This window comes from Sorex araneus, chromosome X, assembly GCF_027595985.1.
Source record: "Sorex araneus isolate mSorAra2 chromosome X, mSorAra2.pri, whole genome shotgun sequence".
Lineage (NCBI taxonomy): Eukaryota > Metazoa > Chordata > Mammalia > Eulipotyphla > Soricidae > Sorex > Sorex araneus.
Window position 1 is genome coordinate 55,768,194 of NC_073313.1, and position 26,811 is coordinate 55,795,004.

The 26,811-nt window shown below is 41.9% G+C and overlaps 1 protein-coding gene and 1 non-coding gene across 5 annotated transcripts in view; one reads left to right on the forward strand and one right to left on the reverse strand.

The window, feature by feature from the left end:
- SMC1A (structural maintenance of chromosomes 1A) overlaps positions 1–26,811 on the reverse strand; it is a 120,527-nt gene that overhangs the window by 73,008 nt on the left and 20,708 nt on the right. For all 4 annotated transcript variants that reach the window (XM_055123225.1, XM_055123226.1, XM_055123224.1 and 1 more), the window contains exons 10-19: positions 25,351–25,536; positions 25,079–25,258; positions 24,831–24,977; positions 24,598–24,735; positions 23,514–23,630; positions 23,311–23,417; positions 19,911–20,052; positions 13,623–13,768; positions 13,381–13,534; positions 12,348–12,458 (exon numbers count right to left, since the gene is read on the reverse strand). In XM_055123225.1, coding sequence (XP_054979200.1) covers positions 12,348–12,458; positions 13,381–13,534; positions 13,623–13,768; positions 19,911–20,052; positions 23,311–23,417; positions 23,514–23,630; positions 24,598–24,735; positions 24,831–24,977; positions 25,079–25,258; positions 25,351–25,536 — 1,428 coding nt within the window. The remainder of the gene's footprint in view (positions 1–12,347; positions 12,459–13,380; positions 13,535–13,622; positions 13,769–19,910; positions 20,053–23,310; positions 23,418–23,513; positions 23,631–24,597; positions 24,736–24,830; positions 24,978–25,078; positions 25,259–25,350; positions 25,537–26,811) is intronic.
- Positions 21,562–21,695, forward strand: LOC129400670 (small nucleolar RNA SNORA36 family). Its single transcript, XR_008627859.1, has one exon. It is a non-coding gene; the product is annotated as a small nucleolar RNA SNORA36 family (small nucleolar RNA).

Sequence of the window (26,811 nt, forward strand, 5' to 3'; positions counted from 1 at the left end):
TGTAGGATTAAATGATGATGAAATAGTACAGGTTAAGGCACTGGCGATGCATGAAGGTGCCAACAATGGTATATGAATCCTAGCACTGCATACGGTCTCCCAGCATGCCAGATATATTAGCCCCTGAGCACTGCTGGGTATGCCTCTCCCTGCCAACCCAAATAAGATGCTGATTGTGCCATCAACAGCTAAGCCTAATGATCATGGTTATTTTAAAATTTATATTATGAAGTTTCAAATATAAGTGAAATTTTATATAGAATGAACCACCATACCTATTACCCAGCCTCAATAATTACAACTCATTCATGGTTAATACAGTATCATCTATACTAGATAATAGCTTAAGAGGCTGAGAGATTGCTTTGCATGCATGAGGCCTGGGTTCAATCTCTGGTATCACAAATTCTCCAAGCAACCCCTGAGTAAAAAGCTAGAAGTAGCCCCAAGTATCACCTCAAGGTCCCAAGTGCCCTGCCCCCAAAACAACAAAATACTCCACATTCAATATCTTTCTAAATTTAATTACTTACAAACACATATCAGCCATAGTAGTTCGTCTATACTCCATTACGTATCTCTAAAGCAAGGTTTCTAAATCTATGCACTATCCACACTCTGGATTAGCTGATTCACTGCTGTGGGGGCTGTTCTTTATGGGCTACAGGATATTGAGCATTATTCCTGGGGACTACGCACAAGATCAGAAGTTCACAGACTACTTATTTTGGCCTACTACCCTCTCTACAGAAGCGAAATTAATCAATGCCTCCTGGAAAGCTATCTTTTTATAGGCGAAGAGAAAGCATCCCTAAATGTATCCCCTAGACTACTACCGCCCTCTTGGGTCACTCTAGAGACCCCCATCCCCATCCAACGTAGAGTATCACCCATTTTGGAAAACTGTCTTGGTAGTAACCTTACCACAGTTATACAGCGGGTGTAACAACAGTTTCCAGACAATACCCAATGTATCCTGGGGAGGCAAAAGTCATGCTGCACCGACCTACTAGGAAACCCATAATGACCCAATGAGAATCATAAATGGCAAGAACATTTTAAAAATAAAGCCACAGGGGCTAGAGAGATAGTGCATCAGGTAGGGCACCTACCTGCCTTGCACACAGCTGACCCAGATTCCATCCTTGGCACCCTATATGGTCCCCCAAACCCACCTGGAGTAAGCCCTGAACACCACCAGGTATGGCCCAAAAACCAAGAAATAAAATTAAAAAAAAATTAAAACACAGTATCATTGTTTCATCTAAAAATAATTAACAGCAATTACTAAACATCATAGATTATCTGGTCAGTGATTTTTCTGATTTAATGTGCTTTTTTGGTTTTTGTTTGATATTTCGGCCACACCTGGCTACACTCAGGGACCACTCCTGGAAGGGTTCAGGGCACCATATTGGAAGGACTCAGGGGACCATATGGAGTCCCAGGGATTGAACCTGGAGGTCAGCTGTGTGCAAGGCAAGCACCCTACTTGCTGTACTATTGTTCTGGCCCCTCTGATTGTTTTATTTTAATAAATTGCAGGTTTTGTGCTGGAGATATGCTGTAAAGGTCAGAATACATTCTTTGCATGCAGGAGCCCTGGGTTTAGTCCCCATCAGCACGGAGCACATAGAGAGTAGCACCAAGCACTGCAGGTTACACTCCCCACCACAAATTTTTTTTTCATGTTTTTCAAAGTAGGTTTTTTCGTGTTTTGTTTCTGAGCCACACCCAGCAGTGCTCAGGGTTTACTTCTTTTTTTTTCCTTTTTGGGTCACACCAGGCAATGCACAGGGGTTTACTCCTGACTCTGCACTCAGGAATCACTCTTGGCGGTGCTGGGTGAACTATATGGGATGCTGAGAATCAAACCCGGGTCGGCCACATGCAAGGCAAACGCTCTACCTGCTGTGCTATCACTCTAGCCCCTTAGGGTTTACTTCTGGCTCTGTGCTCAGGATTCACTTCTGGTGGGATCAGGAGACCATATAGGGTGCCAGGGATCAAACATACCTGCTGTGCTATGGCTCAGGCCCCTCAAAGCAGGTTTTCTAAGGTGAACAAACTGTGACTGGCTGATGTGCCTCTATGTCATTAAATATGTAAGCTCCCCTTCCTTTCTTCGCTTTGCAATAGACTGGTGAATGCCACAAATTCCAACTGGTAGATTTGTCTTACAAGTTCTCACTCTAAAGCCTTGTTCTCATTCATTTATGGAAAACATTACATCTTTCTGTCTTTTTAGAGCAGTGGTTTTCAACCTCTTTATACCTGTTCACCAGCACAGGTTCACAGATTGGCATTTAAAAAAATATACTAAACCAGTGGTTTTCAACCTTTTCATAACTGTGCAAAGGCACCAGTTCATGGGCCAGCAGCTATAAATGATGTTTTAGTGTCTTACAATCTAGATTTAGCTAACTGTATCCATATGCTTTTATTTAACATATTCCTCTGGGACTGGTATGTTATATAACTGATCGATATAAAATTCTTGCCTGAATTTTTGCAAGAATAGTTCAAAGGTAATGTTGAATACTGACCAATCTTACTCCAAACATACAAACAATTTACATTTAGTGTCCACCAACGTGATGAATAGCACAGCGGCCTTGCACATGGCCGACCTGGGTTCGATTCCTCCGCCCCTCTCGGAGAGCCCGGCAAGCTACCGAGAGTATCCCACCCACACGGCAGAGTCTGGCAAGCTAGCTGTGGCATACTCAATATGCCAAAAATAGTAACAAGTCTCAAAATGGAGATGTTACTGGTGCCCACTCAAGCAAATCGATGGACGACAGTGCTACAGTGCTACCAACGTGATGAAACAGGAAGATCCAAAGCACAGAGCACCACCTATGAAACAGCCTGCCAAAAATAAAAAATAAGCCTGAATACAGTGAACCCTTATCATTAACTACCAGTTTACAGGAAATATAGGAAACTGAAGAGCTACATTCACAATGCAGAAAATTGTTCAGGACCAACAACCCAGTTTCCTCCATTAAGCAGGAGAGAAATATTAAAAAGGATAAGAAAATGTTACAGATGAGAAGAGACTAATTTTAACATATGGACCTCAACCGAATCCTGATTTAAACATACTAATTTGGGGTTGGGGGTATGTTTGAGTGGTAGAGCACATGTCTTGCACATGTAAGGTCTGTTTCATTCCCAGTACCACATGCCCTACCTCCAGCACACATAGAAAATCAATGAGGGCCCAAGATAGCTGCCACTTGAGGGGGTGGCACGACAACAAAAAAAATTAAAGATTGAATACACAGAGTAACATAAATATTCAAAGGAGACTATTTCCCACAAGGATCTGTGCCTGGTTGCCTGAGGCTTTGTTTTAAATTTGGTTGGTAGCAGGTGATAAGTCTTTCTACCCCATTACCCTAAGATGGATGGAATCTTGTCTGTATTCAGTGATAATCATCTGGAGTTCATCTTTTGAGATCATGGTTAAACCAACTAAAATGATACTCTGGGTCCAACCCCATAAAAAAATGGGGTGTGGAAATGAACAGAAATTTTCTCAAAGAAGAAATCCGAATGGCTAAAAGACACATGAGAAAATGCTCTTCGTCACTAATCATCAGGGAGATGCAGATTAAAACAACAATGAGATACCATTTCACACCACAGAGACTGGCCAACATCCAAAAGAACAAAAGCAACCGGTGTTGGCGTGGATGTGGGGAGAAAGGGACTCTCCTTCACTACTGGTGGGAATGTCAACTGAAAACAATAATGGACGCTTCTCAAAAAATTAGAAATTGAGCTCCCATTTGACCCAGCAATACTACTTCTAGGAATATATCCTGGAGATGCAAAAAATTATAGTAGAAATGATATCTGCACTTGTATGTTCATTGCAGCACTGTTTACAATAGCCAGAATCTGGAAAAAAACCCGAGTGCCCGAGAACAGATGACTGGTTAAAGAAACTTTGGTACATCTACATAATGAATACTATGCAACTGTTAGAAAAGATGAAGTAATGAAATTTGCATATAAGTGGATCAACATGGAGAGTATCATGCTAAGTGAAATGAGTCAGAAAGAGAGGGACAGACATAAAAGACTGCACTCGTTTGTGGAATATAAAGTAACAGAATGGGAGACTAACACACAAGGATAGCAGAGATAAGGACCAGGAGGATTGCTCCACAGCATGGAAGCTGGCCTCACATACTGGAGGAAAAGGCAGCTCAGATAAAGAAGGAACCACCAAGTAAAGGATGCTTGAAGGGCCCTCTCAGGATGGGAGATGCATGCTGAAAGTAGACTATAGACCGAACATGATGGCCACTTAATACCTGCATTGCAAACCACAACATCCTAAAGGAGAGAGTAAAAGGGAAAGCACCTACCACAGAGGCGTGGAGGGGGGATTAGTGGGGGTGGTGGGAGGGGTACTGGGAACATTGGTGGTGGAGAATGGGCACTGGTGGAGGGATGGGTACTCATCATTGTATGACTGAAACGTAAGCACAAAAGTTTGTAAGTCTGTAACTGTACCTCACTGTGATTCATTTAATAAAAGATACAGCTATAAACACCAAAATTTTTGAAAAAAAGATACTCTGAGGGCTGGAGCGATAGCACAGCGGGTAAGGCGATTTCCAGCATCCCATATGGTCCCTCGAGCATCGCCAGGAATAATTCCTGAGAATGCTCGAGCCAGGAGTAACCACTGTGCATTGCTGAGTACCACCTAAAAACCAAAAAACAAACAAACAAAAAATCCCCGATACTCTGCAGCAGCCGGAGAGGATAGTACTGCGGGGCAGGGTGCTTGCCTTGCATGCAGTCGAGCCAGGTCCTATCCCTCGCATCCCATATGGTCCCCTGATACTGCCAGGAGTGAATCCTGGGTATAGATCCAGAAGTAAGCCCTGAGTACCAGCACAAGTGGCCCCAAAACAAAAACATGTTTTGCAGACACATGCTTTTGAGAAGAGCTATTGTCATTTATAGGTTCTAGCAGGTCAGAAAATGGATACCACTAAATCTTTTATAGCAACACTCCTGAACCCATTAAAGAAAATAACAGTTTTTATCCACTGAAACAATTCTGAGCAATCATTAGTTGCAATTCAGCTACTGAACATCTTTCTTTAGCCTAGCATCTCCATAACCTACCTTATCCATCATCTTCTCAGCATGCTACCTCCATATATCCTGAATCTCTGCTTGCTCCTCCAATCCTTCAGGAGGATGGCCTCCCATCTGATATCTCCAGAGCCTTTATGGAACCAGAAGTGGATTCTAAGCCTAGAGCATTAGTACAGTGGGTAGGGTGCCTACCTTGCACACAGTCAACCCAGACTTGATCCCCTACATCCCATATAGTCCCCTGAACCCCCAGGAGCGATCCCTAAACACAGAGCCAGGAAGCCCTGGGCACCGCCATGTGTGGCCCAAAAACAGGAGTTCCCATCATTCCAGCCTCCATTCCAGCTCTCTTCATCGTACCTCACACAATACACCTTATATTTCCTGTCACTGGGTGAAGTCAGGTAGAGAAGGAAAAGAGCAACACACAGCTTAATCCCTCAGTTAGCCTTCCAATGAGGCCAACTATAAAGATTCACTCTCAGCACAACAGGAACATAGCAAAGACATTTGAGATGATGTGTAGAATCTGATCAAGTGCAATAAGTGAAAATAATAATCCTACCGGTACCAACCAGCTCTGTAAACTCAAATAGCAACTTTAGTGACACCATACTGAGGATGCTTAATGTACACAAAGAAACCATGTAACAGGAAAAGAACATGATGCCACCGAATCTTCCCAAGTTGATCAGCCCAGGCTGAAATCTCTGGGGCCTTCTCAGAATAGGGATGGGCAGAATCCCTTTCTGCCTGAAGGCACAGCAGCCTGAAGCCACACATGACATCCTCCAACATAGAAAGGACCCAGCAGTTCTACAACTGACCCTCATCAAGCTGCCAAGCCACCAAATTGCAACTGTGCAACACCTCTAAATTTCACAGTACTGTCATCCCCGTAGTATCACAGAATATCTAATGGAAAAGTTCTGTAGAAAACAATCAAGCTCAATAACAATGAAGGCTCAAAGAGCAGCAACCAGCCCAGTAAATTCTCAGACAATAACTTCACCATTGGGAGATATAACACTCATCACAAACTGACTTTTATTGACCTAAGTTTTTTTTAAAAAAACCTTTTTTTTTTTTGCTTGTTGGGTCACACCCGGCGATGCTCAGGGGTTACTCCTGGCTCTGTATCTCAGGAATTACTCCTGGTGGGGCTCGGGGGACCCTATGGGATGCTGGGAATTGAACCCGGGTCAGCCACGTGCAAGGCAAATGCCCTACCTGCTGTGCTATTGCTCCAGCCCCTGATCTAAGTTTTTGATAATTACATTTGCCTTGTGTTTTAACAATGTGAAGTAAATTGGTTTGTGTCTGATACAGGGGCAGGCAGGCTGTGGTGGTGGGTGGGAAATTGGGGACACTGGTGGAGGGAAGGTCACACTGGTGAAGGGAAGGGTATAAGAATATTTAATGCCTAAAACAACTGTATTATAACAACTTGGTAAGATATGGTGTCAACTAATATTTTTTTTGATTCAATAAAAATAAAAATGCTTCAAAAATTAAATTGCTATCAGATTTAATTACATAGAACTGAAAGAATAGACTGATAGATGTTTGAAAAAAATGAAAAAGAAACAACGGCACAGGAAGTCAGCAGAGCACAAGAAACTATGAGAGCAGAAATGAGAAAACTGCATTCAGAAGTACAGAAATGAATATGGTTCATGATATAAAAATTCAATAGAAGGTCTGAGCAACAGAGTAACAGCAGCTGAGGAAAAGATCATGAAGTTCCAAGATGAGATGCAGGAAATTTCTAGAAAACAACACAAGATGGAAAAATAATGGAAAGGAAATGGAAAAGAAAATGAACAGCACACCAGAGGAACTATGGGATTAAGTCAAGAGGAATAATATAAGAATCATTACAGTCCTAGAACAGTGAGATAGTACAGAGGCAAGGAGTTTGTCTTGCATGCATCTGAGGTTCAATCCCCGGCCCCTTTATGGTCCCCAAACACGAGGACCAATTTCTGGCATAGAGCCAGGACTAAGCTCTAGCACTGCTGAGTGTGGCCCAACACCTTAAAAAATTGTATCATCGGGGGCTGGAGCGATAGCACAGCGGGTAGGGCGTTTGCCTTGCACGCGGCTGACCCGGGTTCGATTCCCAGCATCCCCTATGGTCCCCTGAGCAGCGCCAGAAATAATTCCTGAGTGCAGAGCCAGGAGTAACACCTGTGCATTGCCGGGTGTGACCTAAAAAGCAAAAAAAAAAATTGTATCATCGGAGTCCCTGAAGAACATAAAGACAAATTTGATAGAAGAACCACTAAAGAAATTATAGCTTAACATTTCCCAGAGTTGAGGAGTGCAGGCACCAAGATCCAAGAGGACCAAAGGGCCTCAGAGCCAAGTTAAGTACTCCAAGGCATTATAATCAAAATGACAAAAGCCAAAGATAGAGACCAAATAAAAGTACTTACAAAAAAGGAAAAATTACATAAAAGGTTCACAGTATATCTATCAAATGAAACTCTACAAGCCATAAGGAAAACGTGGAATATAGTAAAACACACATACACACACATTTACACACTAACAATTCAATGAACACCGCAGCAATTATCTATCTAATCTGATTATCATTTAAGATCTGAAGGAATGATACAAAGCTTTATGAACAGGCAACAACTTAGGGAATTCATAGCCTTGAAAACAATTTTGTAATAGATAAAGGAGCTTCTTTAAAAGACAAGACAAACTTCTCGGCATCTTGCCATGGAGTATGGCATTCACTCATATGCTTTTTGGTTTCCCTCACAAGGTCTGTTTATTCCTAGCTTGCTAAGGGATTTTATATATTTTTTAAATAACAAATTAAATTTTCATTTATACTGAATGTACTTTGTCTACTTCTGTTATTTTTTTATTTTGGGGTCACACCCAGCAGTGCTCAGGTAATTCTAGCTCTGTGTTGAGGAATCACTTCTGGCAGTAGTTGGGGAACCAAATGGAATGACGAGGATTGGACGGGGATTAAAACTGAGTTGGCTACTTGCAAGGCAAGCTCCCTGTCCACTGTGCTCTCTCCTGCCCCTAAACAGGTGATTTTGTTGCATCTATAGATTTCTTTTTTTTGCTTTTTGGGTCACACCTGGCGATGCACAGGGGTTACTCCTGGCTCTGCACTCAGGAATTACCCCTGCCCGTGCTCAGGGGACCATATGGGATGCTGGGATTTGAACCCGGGTCGGCCGCATGTAAGGCAAACGCCCTACCCGCTGTGCTATCTCTCCAGCCCCAACATCTATAGATTTTTGTTACAATTTTTTACTTATTAATGCAGATACTTAACCATTCATAACATATTATTTTCTAACATAAATTCCATATTGCCTTTTTAGGGAAAAAACACCTTCATATACCATTCATATTTCCCTTAAATTTTTCTTAATTCTGTTACAGAATTATTTAGGGTGGAAAAGCCACATCAGCAGTGTTCAGGGCTTACTCCAGGCTCTGTGCTCAGGGGTCATTCCTACTGTGGCTCTGGGAATTTTATGGGATGTCAGGGATTGAACCTGGGTCTGGTGTGTGCAAGCAAGTGTCCTACTGACTGCACTATGACTCCGGCCACTACTCTATACCTACTGAATATTTGTAGGATTCATCTAATTTCATTTAGATGTAGGATTCAACTTAACTCTTATTAAATTTCAATTTATGGGACATTCATGAAAAATCGAAAAATCTAAATATCTGCTGAATATTTGATATATATATTTGAATATAGTTGCTATTAAAATTTGAGGGGTATGATGCTGCATGCTTTTCTAAGAGTCCTTATAGTGTATGGCCCACATCCAAAAAAACAAAAGCAACCGGTGTTAGCGTGGATGTGGGGAGAAAGGGACTCTCCTTCACTACTGGTGGGAATGCCGACTAGTTCAGCCCTTTTACAAAACAATATGGAAGATTCTCAAAAAATTAGAAATTGAACTTCCATTTGACCCAGCAATACCACTCCTGGGAATATATCCCAGAGAGGCAAAAAGGTATAGTAGAAATAACATCTGCATTTCTATGTTCATTGCAGCACTGTTTACAATAGCCAAAATCTGGAAAAAATCGGAGTGCCCAAAAACAGATGACTGGTTAAAGAAACTTTGGTACATCTACACAATGGAATACTATGCAGCTGTTAGAAAAGATGAAGTCATGAAATTTGTATATAAGTGGGTCAACATGGAAAGTATCTCAACGTGAAACGAGTCAGAAAGAAAGAGACAGACATAGAAAGATTGCACTCATATGTGAAATATAAAGTATCAGAGAGGTATGAGCTTGCAATGATGCAATTTCTGGCAGAAATTTCTCTGGACTTAGTTACTAAAATACTAAAATACAGAAATCCAAAACTGATCTCATGTCTCTCCATTCTCAGCAATGGAAAACAAATTATCAAATGCTTCCTTTTCAGCAGGTCTGACTTTGGGGGGGAAATTCCAAACAATAATAGTGAGTTTTTTGTTGAAATATTGAATGTCATCAAAGTAAAGAGAAAGTAAAGTGAAATTTATCAGCTACACAGGCGGGGTTGGGGGTGGGGAGCGTATACTGTGATTCTTGGTGGTGAAGAATGTGCACTGGTAAAGGGATGGGTGTTTCATTGTATAACTGAGACTTAAGCCTGAAAGCTTTGTAACTTTCCACATAGTGATTCAATAAAAAAAATTGAAAAAAAAAGTCCTTATTGGATTTGATCTCAAGCACCACAGTATCTTTTTTTCAATTCTAGAGTCTAGAGAAATATATGCTAGGATTTATTTGGAATTTGAATGGACTGAATAGAATTTGATTTAAAACAGTCTAATGGGGAGAGAGACAGATATAAAAATAAGACTGACCATAATGCCACTTTTTGGTTTGGGGGCCACAACCGGCTACTGGCTCTGTGGTCAGTAATCACTCCTAGTGGGCTCAGGTACCATATAGCATGCTGGAAATCAAATCTGGCTTGGCCATGTGCAAGGCAAGCGTGCTACTCACTCTACTATCTCTCCAGTCACTCACGTCATATTTTGTTCAAGCTGGGTATGGGTACCTGGGGTTATTCTATCACATTCTATTTCTGTGCTTGAAATTTCAACAACAAAGCATTTTTTCAAACGGATAGGAAAGTATCAGAAACTATAGAGAGGGGCCAGAAGTATAGCTCAGCAGCCCTGTAAAGCCCTGAGACTGACCCCCAGAACCACAAAGAAAGAAAAAAACTATTTAGGAATCTCCTGCAGAAGTCCATGTTAGAGGTAAATAAAGTCTGCACTAGAGACAATGAAACAGAGCTCAACAACTATTCAGGAGGAAGGACGAACAGTGCTTAGTAATTTTTCAAATATGCAAAGTGAGAGTAGTCCAGGATAAAGCTCAGATTCTGAAGTTAAGGATAAAGTTCAAATTATGAACCTGGGGCTAGCAGTGAGAAGGGACAAAAAGAGAAAAGGCTGGTGTCTGAGGTGACGTAGCTGAGAGAGCACCTGAAGCCAAGGAGAAAAAGAGGTACCCAGGATGATGAAATGCCATGAAAAGTATACGTCGAGAGGGTATGGTGCCGCCAGCTGGTCAACCTGTACCTGTGGGGCGAGTGCATCAGCAGCCTGATGGTGCCTTCAGACTTCCTGATATCCCCAAATTGCTGCTGTGCTTTTGGCCAAACCCTAACAATTTGGGACCAAGTTTACCAAGAAATTAAACAGCCAAAAGTTAGGTATGTGGGAGCCACACCCACAAAGCACCTCCGGTTCAACTATACAAGCTCATTCATTTATCAACCTTATTTCAGAGAACAATAAATAAATCTCGAAAGAGATCAAAAGCCATAGTTAATCTTGTACCTGTGCATGGCTGAACAGACAGGGTAAATCAGAAAGAGGCAGGTTAGTCTGGTGCCCACCAAAGCAGAGTCCCTGACAGCTGCTTGCTTCCACAACCCAAAATTGCCACCATACCCCCAACTTGACTCCACCATCTCAGGCCAAACCTCACCAAGTTATAATCTGCTGAAAATTCAGGCATGCGAGTTCTGTGACTGAAATCTCCAGGCTTTCATGGAATTGGGATGGGCTACCTCCCCTCACTTCCCAATACTCTGGGAAGCACTGGCAGTCACCCCCACAAAATAACCCCAGTGCCATCATATCAGCTCTTCTATCAGCCTTGTTCCAGAGCCCCATAAATAAATCTCAAAAGAGATCAAAAGCCGCAGTTAATCTAAGACTCGTGCATGGCTGAACAGATCAGGGTAAATTGGAGGGGGGCAGGTCAACCTGGTGCCTTTCCAAGCAGAGCTCCCGGCAGCCACTTGCTTCCACAATCCAAAATCACCACTGAGCGCTGGCCTGACTCCATGGTCTCAGGATGGACCTTACCAAGATACAATCTGCTGAAAATTCTGGTACGTGGGTTTTGTGACTGAAATCTCCAGGCTTTCTTGGGGTAAGATGGGCTACCTTGCCCCAACTCCCTGTACTTCAGTAGCCTTAGCAGTCGCATCCACACCACAAAACTGCCACCCAGTTAAAAAATACTCCAACCTTACTGTCCTGATAAAAATACTGAATGCCCTGAACAAACACCACCACATCTTAGTACCTGTATTGCAAACCATAATGCACAAAAGGAAAAGAAGAGAGAGCAAGAAGGTTGGGTGGAGGATGGGGTGTTGGGGGATGGTGGGAGGGAAACAGGGGGCATTGGTGGTAGGAAACGTGCACTGGTGGAAAGATGGGTGCTGGATCACTGTATGACTAAAAACTAAATCTGAAAAGCTTTGTAATGGTCTATCTCATGGATATTCTATTAAAAACATTTTTTAAAAAGTAAAATGAAGTTTATGCCCACTTCAATCAGGTTAATCAATGGCTGAATAAATAGCAGTACTCCTACATCTTAAAATAAATATATGGATGAAAGTGTGCATAGAACGGAATTCAGAGGAACACAATAGGTCTATTATTTGCCGCAAAGGAGTCTACTTCCCCTGTGTATCTGGGATGAGATATGTGTAGCAGGGACTAGGGGTGGAGAGCCTGTGTCAATGTGTGCCTATGGAAGAAAACCCTGGATTACAACTCAAATCCCTGTCCCATGCCAGCTCTCCCCTCTTTCTAACTCTGGTATCCAGAGAGCCCCCAAAGACTGACCACCTCTTAGAACAACTAGGAAGATTTTCCTACCCCACCATCACCCCAGCAGCTGATCCTCACCTTCAGATCCTCACACAGGTCGCCATAGTCGATCTCAATGAGAGCCTCTCGTGCATAGATACTTGATGTTCGCTGGGAACCACTCACTGAATCTTCTCCCTGGGAACTACCCTGTAGTGACAAGACGGGGAGTCTAAGGAAACAGACTAGCCATGATAGCACCCCTCTAAGAGGGGGGCTGCAAACTGTTTTGTAGCCTTCAATGTCTTGAGGAAAGCCCCTTAAAGAAAACGCTTAAGACAAAATGGCAGCTTTGAAGCTAAAAAATAGAGATGAAAATTGGGTTATACTGCTCACTAATGACATGGTCCTGGGCGAGCCAGGTTGTCAGATCCACCATCTGTAACAAGAGTTGATGCCTGAATGACAAAACTGTGATCAGGATTAAGAATAATTAATTAAACCACATGCTACAATGATTCCTAGAAGTTTTGCTGTTCAAAATTTTTTGCTAAATTAAACTGAAGTACTATTTAGGGAGGGGGAGGAAGTTAGGCATGTGGATTAAGATTAACCACAAACCTGTCAGTTTATATTCCCCACATTCTGCTACAAATCTCCACTTTCAGTTGATAAAATGTCAACTCCTCTATTAGCCAGTGTCCCTCTCTTTCTTATAACTAAGTATTTTTACCTCTATATCACCCAACCGTCTCCTAGCCAACTTCCGTCATTGCAGCTATCATCTCTTCAGTTCCTATCTTCCTTTTCTCTTGGACTAATGTCCCTCAATTCCTACTCCTACCAATAGCCACTAATACCTGCCAGAGCTAATATAATTCAAATCCCTAAACTTAATAAGTGATTTCCTGTTCTCGTTTACATCCATCACCACCTAATGACAAACAGCTCTATCCACAATTCAATTTCCTTCTCACAACAAGATTACCTTTAATGTTAAACTGTCTATATCCTGCCTTACTTCAGTCCCTCACTATCCCCTGCTACACTATCTTCCTTTCTAGACAATTTTAGCCCCTATCTCTGGTTAAAGTTGTTTTCAGATCACCCCAACACCAGCCATAATACTCACCTCCTCCTGACTAATATCATCCATGGTGCCCTTAGACAGTGGCAGCTTAATATCTTGCATCTTACAGGCCTGCAGCAGGTTGTGGCGGTCACTACGCTTCTGTTCAAGCTTGGTCTCAATAGCTGTCACCTCCTTCTGTAAATGGGTCATTTCCCTAAGATGCAAGGAGCCAAGTAAGATATGAATCCAGAAGGTTGCCTATTGTACCTACTTCCCCCAACCCTAGGTTTGAGCCCACTCACTTGTTGGCGCCCCCCAGTTTCTTACGAATCTCCTCCATTTCGTGATTCTTGTCATTCACCTCTGACTTCTTGGCCAGGTGCTGATTCTTCAGGTCTTGTAGCTGGGCCATGGTCTCATCTATGATCTTCATGTGCCTTTGCTCCTCCTGGTCCCAGCAAAGGGAACAGGATAAGGTGAAGACTTTGCCCATCTCACAGATCTCCACATACCCCACCACCCTTTCCATAAAGTGGTTTGCTGTAGCCTCTTTTAAATGAGGCTGTTTTCACAGGTCCCCACCACCCTTCAAAGATTCATTCAACCTGCAAGCTGCAATCTTCAAGATTCATTAAACCTTTTTGAAATTGCATGGTTGTCATCCACACCACATACCCATTATGAAAGTTGTCTACTGGGTCTGGAGAGATAGTAGAGCGGGTAGGGTGTGCTCCTTAGACACAGTAGACCCAGGTTCAGTACTTGCCACATATGGTTCACCCAAGAGTTAAGAAATGAGTTCTGAACAGAGAGCCAGGAAACCCTTGAGTACTGCTGTGTGCGGCACAAAATCAAACAAAAAGCTGTTTGCTATAGAAAAAGTATAAAGCAGGGGGAAGTGGGGCAGAATCGCTCATAATTTCACAAGATATAAGCAATTAACATTTTAGTCTATTTTCCCCTGGTACTATTTATCAACACTTCTACAAAAAGAAGACTAGACTGCAAACTATAGATTCTGTGAAAGGTTACTGGCACTTTGGTAATGGGTGTGATACATTGTATATAAAAGCAAAAACATTAATACTACTATAAACCATATTACCTTACCTTAATAACAACAAAAATAATGTAGCTGGACATGTAGATCAGTGGTAAAGCATTTGCCTTGCATGTGTGAGGCCCTGGGTTCAATCCCCAACACCAAGAATATTAAAAGTATATTACAACACCACAAACATAGGGAAAATAAAATCTCTACATTCTTATTTGCTATATTTGAGCATCTTTTCCACATTGAATCTACTTTCATAAACATTATAATTTTTAAAACTTTAGAGCCACTAATGTGGCTCAGTATATCCTGAAAGTAATATATCCTGATATCTGGGTTTGATCCCTGAACTTCAAAAAAATTAGCCCACACAGTACTGAGGAGACAATTCAAACTCAAAGGGGCTGGGTTTGTATAAAGGCCTAGGTTTGATTCCTAGTACCATAGGCCCCAGATAAAAGCAAAACTGCACAAACACTACTATTTTCCAGGAATACACATAAAGTATTTAATTCTTCTAGAACAAGATCTGGAAAAATACACAGTACATGGAATTAGTGCTCGAAACAGTAAGGAAAGTAAAAGCAAGACTAGTCACTCAAAGGGGATTTGTAGTCTTATTTTTAATATTCTGACTTTTAAAGAATTCTTTGCTTTCATTTTGCTTTTAAAGTACTACAAAGGGGGGATTGGAGTGTCAGCACAGAGGGTAGGGCGTTTTTGCCTTGCATGCGGCCGACCTGAGTTCGATTCCCAGCATCCCATATGGTCCTCCGAGCACCACCAGGAGTAATTCCTGAGCGCAGAGCCAGGAATAACCCCTGTGCATCGCCAGGTGTGACCCAACAAGCAAAAAATAAAAAAAAGTACTATAAAGGGGATATATCTAGCCACTCACAAATTACAGGATCAAGAAGTTGCTCAAAAGACTGAAGCATATGCATGTATGCGTGCAAAGAGCCCTGGGATCAACACGCATGGTCCCCTGAGCACTGCCAGGCACAAGGTGTGCCTTCTTCAAGAATGCATAAAGATGGGCCACACCGGTCTCCACAGGCTCGGACGAGCCTCACCTAAGAGAGAACCTGCAGAAAAACCTAGGTATGCGGGACCAGTGACTAAGATCTCCAAGCTCACTTGGAAAGGGACTGGGCCTCCTCCCACTAGCTCCCTAGTTTTCCAGTAGCTTAGCAGTCACACCCACAAATTGCCTGTGGTGCCATATGATCTCTCATCAAGGGCCAAGATTCAGAGACTATGACATAAAGTTTCTGGAAGAGAGTGACAGAGAATGTCCTGGAGCACACGGCCGCATGTGCAGTCGCACGACCTCCTATACTCTAGCCCACTGATGTACAAAAAGTAGCACACATTTGTTTGAGTTTAACATATGTGCTTGTAATCTCTTATACAAAGGCTTAAATGGCTCTAGAATGAAATACAACAATCTTCACACTTTCCTCTTATGATGGTGGGAAGGTGCACAGTGTTGGGATTGGAGTTTGAATATTTTCAGTAATGAACTATTGTGAACAACTTTATAAAAAAAACTTTTTAAAAGATGGGCCACAGAGATAACATATCGGACAGGGGCTTGCCTTTCATGTGGCTGACCTGACTTCAATCCCTGGCATCACATATGGTCCCCCGGGCACCACCAGGAGTAAATCCTGAGTGCGGAACCAAGAGAAATCCCTAGACATTCACCAGGTATGGCCCAAAAGTCAAAAATAAATAAATGCATGAAGAGCATAAAACTAAGAATATTAACATGTACAACCCGAGAGATAGTACAGCATGTAGGGCACTTGCTGTGCATGCAGCCATCCTTGGTTCAAATCCCCAGCATCCCATGTTTCCCTGAGAACCATCAGGAGTAATTCCTGAGTGCAGAGCCAGGAATAAGCCCTGAGGACTGCCAGGTGTGGCCCCCAAACAAACAATAAAACCAAAATAACAAATTCAACAATCAATTTTATATCAGTGATAGGCAGATGAAGTTCTTAGTACTACTCTTACAACTTAGTGTTATGTTTAAAATAATTTTAAAATTAAAAATCATAAATATGATTCTGAATTCTAGCTATTTACACCAAGCACTCCACAATATGATCTGCATTTGCATTTAAGATCCCAGTGATACCTTACTCAACAGGACTTAACAGGGGAAAAACCCACACATATCAACAATATAAGTAGGCATATATAATCTCATCAACAGCCATGATCCAGAAACTCATAAATCTCTCTGAAGAGAGCATGATACAAGATGCCATAGCCATACCGCCAGACCTTGCTCTAGGCTGTTTAATTTGGGGTAACCCAGAGGGAGGCATGTAAGGCCCCTCCCTACCCTAACAGAGCCAGACCCAACAGCCGAAAATTTCCAGAACTCAAGCACTGCCATGCTGATGGCCGCTCTCCACAAGATCAGATCAAGCCTCACCCACTACTGAACCTATTCCTGGATCGCGTGCGGCTGTATTTGCATCCACACAACATCCCATACCTCACACCATTAATATTCCAAGAGTAGCGCACCACATTTGATGGAGTTTAAAGCAGAAGGCAATCAATCTTAGGGGAAAATATATTTTTACAGATACACACACATACATGTGTGTGTAAGTTGTGTAAGTAAGCACACAAGACTCAACTTTTAACAACATGTCAGTAGTTTGTTACAGAAGGGCTTAATAGCTACTAAATAAAATACAATTTTCATACAATTTTCCTCTACGAAACCTTTTTTGGATCATTTTCAGCAGATTACTCATAACAAACAATACAAAACAAATTATTTTGGTTCCGCCTTGAGGCAGGGGTTGGATGGAAACATCTGAAATATAGTGGTGGGAAGGTGTAATGGTGGTAGGACTGGTGTTCGAATATTAAATGTAATCAAATATTGTGAACTACTTTTCAAAATAAAATAAAATATAAGCATGCATAAAAATCAAGTGCTATGATGAAATCAAGTGAAGACCAAATCTCAGGAGGGATGCTATGATAAATAGGTTTCATTAGAATTTAAGGAAAAGGAATGTGGGACGTTAAGTCACCAAATACCCAGTGATATAGGTGTATCTGACCCAAAATCCAAAACCAGAACTGTTAAAAACATAGGTGCAGGGCCTTCAGACAGTATGGTAGACAAGGATTTGCCTTGCACCCAGCTGACGTGGGTTCAATCCCCAGCACTGCGTACAATGCCAAGTCCCACCAGGAATGATTCCTGATCAATGAGCCAGAGTAAACCCTGAGCACACTCAGGCGTGGTCCAAAACAACTAAAGAACACAGGTATACTGTAAAATGGATTTGTTTTTAGCAAAACATCATGGTCTGGGGCTAGAAAGATGGCTCAAATGGGCTTGGAGCACACTCTGCATGATGGAGGTTCAGATTAAACCCTAATACCACAGAACACTGAGCTGGGATCTGAGGGTGTGCCCTCTGGCCTAAAACAAAAAAACCCACCAAGGTCTGCTGCACTAAATTAACATGGTTAAATTTCAATTTGTAACTTTGTTTTGGCACCTAGGTCCTAATTTATAACACTGTTTCCCTTTTTGGTTTCATAGTACATATTTGCATATGCCATACTAAGAATTTCTTAAACACAGGAGATCTTATACAAACGCACACACATATATGTACACATATGTTCTTGGACCACAACTAGCAGTTCTCAGGGATTACTTCAGGCAGGGCTCAAGAAATCATATGGGGTGCCAGGGATTACACCCAGGGCAGATGGGTACAATGCTCTACATATTATACTGTCATTCCAGTCCCAGAATATTATTTCTTTAAAAAGGGGAAGGGCCGTGTGATAGAACAGCCAATAGGGCTTTTGTTTTGCATGTGGCGGACTCCAATTTGGTCCCTGGTACTACTGATATAGCCCCAGAAGACCACCAGGAGTGATCCCTGAGTGCGGAGGCAAGAATAAGCCCTGAGGGGCTGGAGCGATAACATAGAGGGTAGGGCATTTGCCTTGCACGCGGCCAACCCGGATTCGATTCCCAGCATCCCATATGGTCCCCTCAGCACCACTAGGAGTAATTCCTGAGTGCAAAAGCCAGGAGTAACCCCTGAGCACAGCCGGGTGTGACCCAAAAAGCAAAAAAAAAAAAAAAAAAAAAAAAGGAATAAGCCCTGAGCACTGTGTGGCCCCAAAACAAGAAATAGATAAATAAATAAGGTTCAGGGGGGCCTGAATGATAGTATAGGCAGGGCACTTGTGTTGCACATGCTGAACCCAGGTTTAATCTCCAGAATCCCAGATATTCTCTAAACCCCACCAGGAGTGATCCCTGAGTTCAGAGTCAGGAGTAAGTCCTGAGCACTGCTGGATTTGACCAAAAAACAAATAGGGTCCAGGGGTTAGGGAGATAGCTCAAAGGCCTGGAGTACAGACATCATTAAGTGAGGATCCAGCTTTATAAAGATTTCCTTATAAACCTGGAATCTCTCTTTTTTTTATTTTATTTTTTTTATTAAATCACCATGTGGAAAGTTAGTTTCCAGGCTTATCTCGGTTATACACTGCTCGAACACCTGTCCCTTCACCAGTGCCCATATTCCACCACCAAAAACCCTCGTATACCTCCCACCCCCCACCCCACCCCCGCTTTGTGTAGCTGATAAATTTCACTTCATTTTCTCTTTACCTTGATTACATTCCATATTTCAACACAATATTCACTATTGTTGGAGTTTCCCCTCAAAAAAAAAAACAGCCCTGCTGACAAAGAAGCATTTGATAGTTTTCCATCGCTGAGAATGAAGAGATACGAAGTTGCGCGGCTGCAATAGCAGCCGCATGGTTTAGGATTTCTGCATTTTAGTACTTTAGTAGTTAAGTCCAGTGAGATTTATGTTAGAAATTGCATCATTTCCCTTTCTGGGGCAGCATGGGGCTCTGGCTTAGTTCACCACCTAGAGACATTGGTGGAAGCAGTTGCTGGTACCAAAAGTAGTCTAGCTGGCCTCTGGATCGTGGTCATCTAAAGCTGGAACCTCTTACACAAGGTCCACCAAGCATTGCCAGGTGTGGACCAAAACAAAATATAACCAAAAAAGGGTTTCATACCATTACTAAAATTTAAGGACCAGTAAGTTAGATCAATATTTGTATAAATGTAACGTAAATTGCTAAATTGCAATCCCACGGGGTATTGAATACTTTCAAATTTAGAACTGCAATGACTGGAATAAACATCAACTGTGTGCACAAATTGCCAATGTAGGTGCTTAGGTGAGCACATGTCTTGCATTTCTGTGGCCCTGGGTTATCACCAGCACCACACAAACAAAATTCTTTGATTTCTAGTAAGGCTAAATTATGTGTATGTTTTGGGCTATTTGATTCTTTTAAACTATTTGTGTCAATTACTTTTTTCCTACTTAGGTCTGTGATTTTTATTATTTTAATAAGAGCTTTATAAGTTATGGCTACTATTCTATTTGTCCTCACTTCAAATTTTGTCCTCCCAGGTTTTAAACTGTCTTTTCATATTGTCCTTCCTTACCTTCTTGAGTTTTTCTATCTCATTTTCATCTTTTTTCACTGTCTGCTCCCACATGTGTACTTTATCCTGATCTTCTTTCAACTGGTTCTTTTCAAAATCCAACTGGATGCCCAAGCGCGTTTTCTGATTTTCAAACTCCAAACTGTAGGAAGAAAGAAAAAATAGGTCCAGGGCATAGGGGCCCAAGCAAGATTTCAATCACTACTCAGCTCATTCACCCAGATCCACATAAAACTGTCCCCTGAACTTAGAGAACTAAGTTCTCAGCCCAATTTTGTATATATGGTACAAGGCAGGAGAGGTGAGGAAAAACTCCATAATCCCCTGGTAAACACTGGCAGACTTCAGACTTCCTAGAATGAAACACAAAAGGCCCACCTGAACACACCAGCTATGATAATTTCTACTTATTAAGCTTTTACATACTTAGCATACATTACCTCTAATCCTCTAATCAATAGCTCCTCGAGTAGGTATTATTATCCTAATTTTACGAAGGAGAAAACTTAGAATAAGAGGTAAAAGACCTTACTCAAAGTCACACTGCTAGTAAAAGGTACATGTGAGGCTGGAACACAAAATTTCTAACTCCGAAATTTGGGTTCCAGTAATGAATTAAGAATTCCAACTTTGCAATTTGCTAGTAATAAAATCTCAGGCAAATTAATTATTCAGGCCTTCATTTTCTCATCTGTAAATGAAAATAACAGTACCTAAGTTTTTTACAATATAAAGTCCTTAGAACCACACAAGGCAAAGTATTCAATTTCTAATTGTCATCATAATTTCACCATTGTCATCGTCGTCATCATTATCATCATCACCAGATCACCAGACATACTGTGATTAGCTCTTATTTGTCCATGGACTTTAACTCTTCCTAACCACCCCTACCTCATAGCTACCCCACCCTAAGATTCCAGAAGCCCTAAGAAGAGAATTTGGAAAATACAGCAAGGTGGAGAAAATTAACTAGATTCCTATTATTACCCTCCTTCGGATCTCTTCAGAAACTCAAAGAGTATACAGCCTCTAGTGGTAGCAGGCCAGGAAAGGCTAACTTACAAATGCCCCCCTTACCCCAACCCACGTATGACAGATGCAGCCAGACATAATTTTAGCAGCTTAAACTTATTAGTCATTACAATACAAATGGAAAGTAATTAATGCCATAGTTTGAAGATAAGCAATTTTAAGTCCAATCTCCTAATCATGATTCATAAAGCCCTTTGATCTGGCCCCTACCGACCTTTCTACCACCCCTTACTTTCTTTCTGACCCAATTTTATGCTCCAGATACTCAAACCTACTCATTTCCAGAACAAGGCGTACTCTCTTACACCTCCAAACATGCTGTTATCACTGCCTGGAACTCTCTTCTGTCTGCTGCCTGGCAGAATAAATGCTACTCACTTTACAGGTCTCTGGCTCAGTTTTTCTTTTCTATTCTATAAAACCTCTCCAGGTGGTTGTGAAAAGTTTCTTGGTTTCTATTACTTTATCAGCCTCTTCCTGAGTTCAGTCAATCATATCCCACAATTTTTAACACATTTATGGGGATGTGGCTCAGTGATAATATAAAGAGCAAGCCTCATAGGTATAAGGCCCTAGGTTGAATCCCCAGCAATACACACACACAAAGACATAACACAACTAAAGTGTTGAGTCTAGTTCAGGGCTTCTTCCCTGTTCTGGCAATTAAGTTTTGGGACATTAAAACATGAGCTGGGGGATAAGACTGGTTAAATGGTATTTCCCTATTTGTTTCCCTTCCATCCTACAAAAAATGAAAAAGAAAAAAGTCAAAGAAGACAACACACTTATGAGCACTTCTGATGCAAGATCCTTTCCTTGTTACCTTTGTTTTGAAGCATGATTTTAATTTTTAACTTCCCTAAAATGAGTGTACTCCAAGGTGTGTATGTATGTGTGTCTCACACATACATTTACAGCCTAAAAATATATATCCTTGCAAAATGTTTAAATTTATACATGTGCCTGGTAAATTTATCAAATTACTGCTTATAAATCTAGTTCACACTTGAACTGCTACAATCTATATATTCACCACAGAGTTAAGTGACATGTTCCCTCAGTGATGACATCTATGATGCCACCAATATCCCACTACATTATACTAAGATGAACACTGAATATGTCTCTTTGCAAGCTGGAAGGCAAAACTCCCTGTGACGTATATCTAGCACTGGCTTTACTACCCCATGGTGCTTCTGTAGACTTTTTTTTTTTCTTTTTGGGTCACACCTGGCGATGCACAAAGGTTATTCCTGACTCTGCACTCAGGAATTACTCCTGGCGGTGCTCAAGGGACCATATGGGATGCTGGGGATTGAACCTGGGTCGGCCGATTGTAAGGCAAACGCCCAACCTGCTGTGCTATCGCTCCAGTCCCTGTAGACTTGTTTTCACAAAAATTGCTAGCTTGTTTTTAATTTGTCTATCTCTGAATAGAGATGAGATCAAACCTCGATTCACATAGTTGTCAGGTATGTGAGCTTTTCTTTGCACAAAATACTAGCATATCATCTGTCCATTTTCCTATTGTGTCTCATTTTATTTTTCCCTCATTGATTTTTAGTTCCTTGAAAATTTCCTCTGTATTTTGTCTATATCGCAAGTACAAAATCAACCACACTGTTCTGAAATTGTTGACTTAGTTATTTATCTCTCCCAGTACTCCACAACTCTAGACAGGGATAGTTTTTGATTCAATTTCTATAGCCCTTGAGGACCTATTTTGTATAAATGAACCCCAACCTGCCAATATCTAGCAGAGAACAACTTGGCACAATAGAGGAACTACAGATGAAGAAATAAAGTGGGAAAGAGGAGAAACCGTTACTCTGCTCTTACTATTCTTCCAATCTAGAATTTTTGTCCTAATCGCCAGCCTTGCCCAATGGGAACATAGTAAGAAAAGCAAATAAAAAGTAATTTATGGGCCGGAGAGACAGCTCAATAGGCTGAGTGCATGCTTTGCATGTAGAAGGCCTGGGTTCAAGACTTAGGTTTGATCTCCAGCAATACATATGATTTCCCACGTACTGTCAGATGCAACCCCTGAGCAACAAGCTTGCAGTAGTACCTAAGCCCTGCCAGGTACAGACAAAAGGAAAAGAAAAAGAAAACTGGAGCTTAGAGGTTTTTACTGCCCTTGATAAGTGGTGGAGCTGTGATTTTAATTTCAGTCAACTATCTTCAAACTGGCATTCTCAACCACTATACTACTCCACATTTCTCCCTCTTATAGGTAGACCTACTTACAATAAATTCTAATCATTGGACAATCTGGTTCCTGCTTTATGATGACACTTGAATTTCTACAATATCATAATGAAAGTTCAAGGGAATCCCAGTTTCTACCCCCTATTCCACCTACCGCTTCTTGGCAATTTCATTCTGTCGCTTCACCTTCTCTTCCTCAAACTCTCGGATGTTGCGTACACCTATCTCCCGGCAAAACTCTTCGAAAACTTCATCTTCTACCTGAAGGAAGAAGTGAGGAGGTAAGGGAGGTAGCAAAGGAATGAGTCCTGATTTTAACTAGGATACACATTCTAGCATGGCTCATCTCTTACCAACCTGATTCATCTTTTCCTTCAAATCTTTCATTTCCCTCTCTCGGCTCTGGATAATCCTCTTGATATCATTGATGCGAGGCCCAAAGTTGGCTAATTCACTCTCCAGCTTGGATTTTTCCTGCAGAATACAATTGTGAGAGCAAAAGAAACCAAGCTCTTTGGAGGCAAAGAGTCCACTGACCCCATAGTCAGGCAGGGCTAGCAGCTTTCCACACCCTAAAAGCACCTGACCTAGCAATGCCCCTGTCAAAGCTTTCTCTCCTCTCATTCGCAACCTCACATGGCTTGTTCCTTGACTTCCAGGTGAGCAAGCGTCAAACCACAGGTTGAGGACGTAGTAAACAACACAACTTACAGATTCATACTCTCTTATTCGTAACCCTTAGGGTTAGATTCAAAATTTAGAATTCTTTATTCTCTAACTCCCATTTACAGATAAAGATAAAAATACTGACAAGGAAAGGTCAAGAAACTTGCTTAACTACATACACTGCCTAGATCTGAACCCCTGGGCCTGATGAACAAACAGCAAGAGTCTTGTAAGCCTATGATCACAGTTCAAATCCTGTGTCCCACATGCCTAGGATGCAATCCTGGCAGTCCTGCTAGCAGTGTTCACTGCACCATAAATGAATTTCTGCTGTATTACAGCTAGATGACTACATTGGGTTACAACCCTGGAAGTATCACAACTGAAAAAAGAGTGAGCTCAACCCCTAGTGAAAACATACCTGAGCAACACTGTGACCCATCACAAGCACAACAACCAGAACACGTATGCTGCAAATAAAAATTGTGACCACCCCCTGTAAGTACATGTACAAGCACCCCAACTTAAGAAGTGCAGACACTGGTGGACACTTGCAGCACGCTACAAACTCCAGTCATTACAAAATCAACAAAAAATGAAGGGGGAAGGAATTTTTGAAAAGCACAGATCTGAACCTTTGTCTGTGTCAGTAAGGGTTTCCTGAAGCAGGGTGAAAAAGAGAGGGAGCTGGGATAAGCTCCCCACCTCCAGAGAAACATAGACTAGGAATATATGGAGGAATGTTTGGAGGATAGGGTTGAAGGTTAAGGTCCACCTGCAGATTGAGGGCTAGATGCCGTGTCTTGGTCTGTTCCAGGTCACTCTGTGAGTACTTGAGCCGCATCTGCAGTCCATGGGCCTGAGACTGCACTTGACGTAGTTCTGCTTCTTTTCGCTTTGCCTTCATTTGCTCCTGGAGTGGATAAGAAAAAAGGACTAAGTTGTAAGATTGTGACTGGCCTAAATTTAGCAGTCCTACTCCTAGAGGGAGTGTTGTCAAACGCTTACTTTTAGCTCCTCCGTCAATCTCTCCTTCTTCTCTTTCAACTTGTCTACAGCTTTCTCATCCCAACGCCTTGCCTTGGCCTTTAGATCACTGGCCCCACCAGAGATGACTCCAGATTTCTGGAACAGTGTGCCATCTAGTGCCACTGTCTATAAACAATTGGGGGAAGAATAGAGAGAGAAAGAAAATGAACAGAAGAATCTTCAATACTAAGTGTGTGTAATTCCAGTCCAGGCAAAGGAATCCATACCTTATGACGCTGGTGGCCTCCAAAAGCAATGCGGCGGGCATCCTCTACATTATCACAGACAAGGGCATTTCCACAAGCATATTGCAGGGCCTTTTTAATATGAGGTGGCTCATAGCGAATCACATCAATCACCAGCTTGGCCCCCTTCAGCTCTCGGAGTTTCTCATCTGTAGGTTTCACCTATGGGAGGAATTTGATAAGTGGCAGAAAATGGAGGGCTAGGAAGAGAAGCAACTCTCACAATGTTCTGCTCCACTCCCCACCAAGCTCACCTCCAGATAGTCAAGAGGCAAGAAGGTCTCAGGCTCCCCACGCTGTTCCTTGATATACTGAATACAGTCCCGGCCTGTCTTCTCTGAATCCACAATAATGGCATCCATGTTCTTGCCCAGAACCTTGGTTACAGCAATCTGATACTTCTTTTGTGTGGGCTGGCAGAGGTCAATGAGGCGCCCATACTGGGTAAAGTCAGACAGAAAAATAAAGCATGAGGTTTTGAGAAGCTGTGGGAGAATCCCCAGTATGGAAATCCCCAATCCCCAGGATGAAAAGGGGGAAAAGGCCAGAATCTTTGTCCGGAGCACAACATGCTATGGAAGAAAAGCATACTCAGCCCCCGAAACAAAAATGAAACCAGGCCATCATGTCTGAATCCAAAATCATCTTTCTAAACCTCACCTTCACTGTTTCCCAGATTACTGCCTCTAGCTGATATTCCAGAAACTTTAAATACATTACCTCAAATTCTCATTAGCACCCAGCCAAAGATGAGGTTCCTCTTTTTCTAGTTCACTTTCCCATACCCCCATATCCAAACCAACCATAGTTCCTTAAGAACTATCAGGCACACATTAAGATATTCAAGGATAGGGATGGAGAGACGAACAGAGGATATAGCATTTGCCTTGCAAGTGGTCAACTCCAGTTCAATTTTTAGCATTGCATAGTTACCGAGCACTGTCAGGAGTAGTTCCATGCCCCCCCCCGCCCCCATTACCACTGGGTATGATCCAAAACAACCAAATTATCTTCAAGGACAGAGACTGAGGCTAATTCATCCTTATAAACTCCTCAGTAGTATCTAGAGGAAAGATCAGGAAATATTTGTGAAAACAAATGAAGATGAACCCAGGGAGAAGATTACCAAAAATGCTAATATTTAAGGAACTTGGGAACTCTGGATTTAGTTCAAGAGGCCGATAGATCCAGTAAAACCTAAGCTATCCTCCCAAAATGAGCCAACTGATACATGTTAAGGGATCTCAGACCAAAATTTGCACAGAATTATTTCCTGGAAGACTTATTCCCTGCCCCATAGATCTTCTCATTTCCAAAGGCCTCTCCAATTACCCCCATCTTCTATAGAAGAGTGAACACAAGACAAAATATTCAAGAGGAGGTAACCGGTAGATGAAAAGAATAAGTCAAGATTGACAGAGGCTGAAGAGTTAGTACAGCAGGTAGGGTGATTGCCTTGCACACAGTCAAACCAGATTCAATCCCCAGCATCTTATATGGTTCCCCCAAGAACCGCCAGGAGTAATTCCTGAGAGCAGAGGTAGAAGTAACTGAACATTGCTAGCTGAGGCCAAATCCCCCAAAGAAAAACCAAGAAGAGTGAGAATAAGTTCTGGAGACTTAACGTGCCTGCCCTGCAAGTATTTGGTTATGATTTCAAACCCCTGGTGTTCCACATGTGCTGATCATGGCATAGGCAGATAAACTCTTTAAGC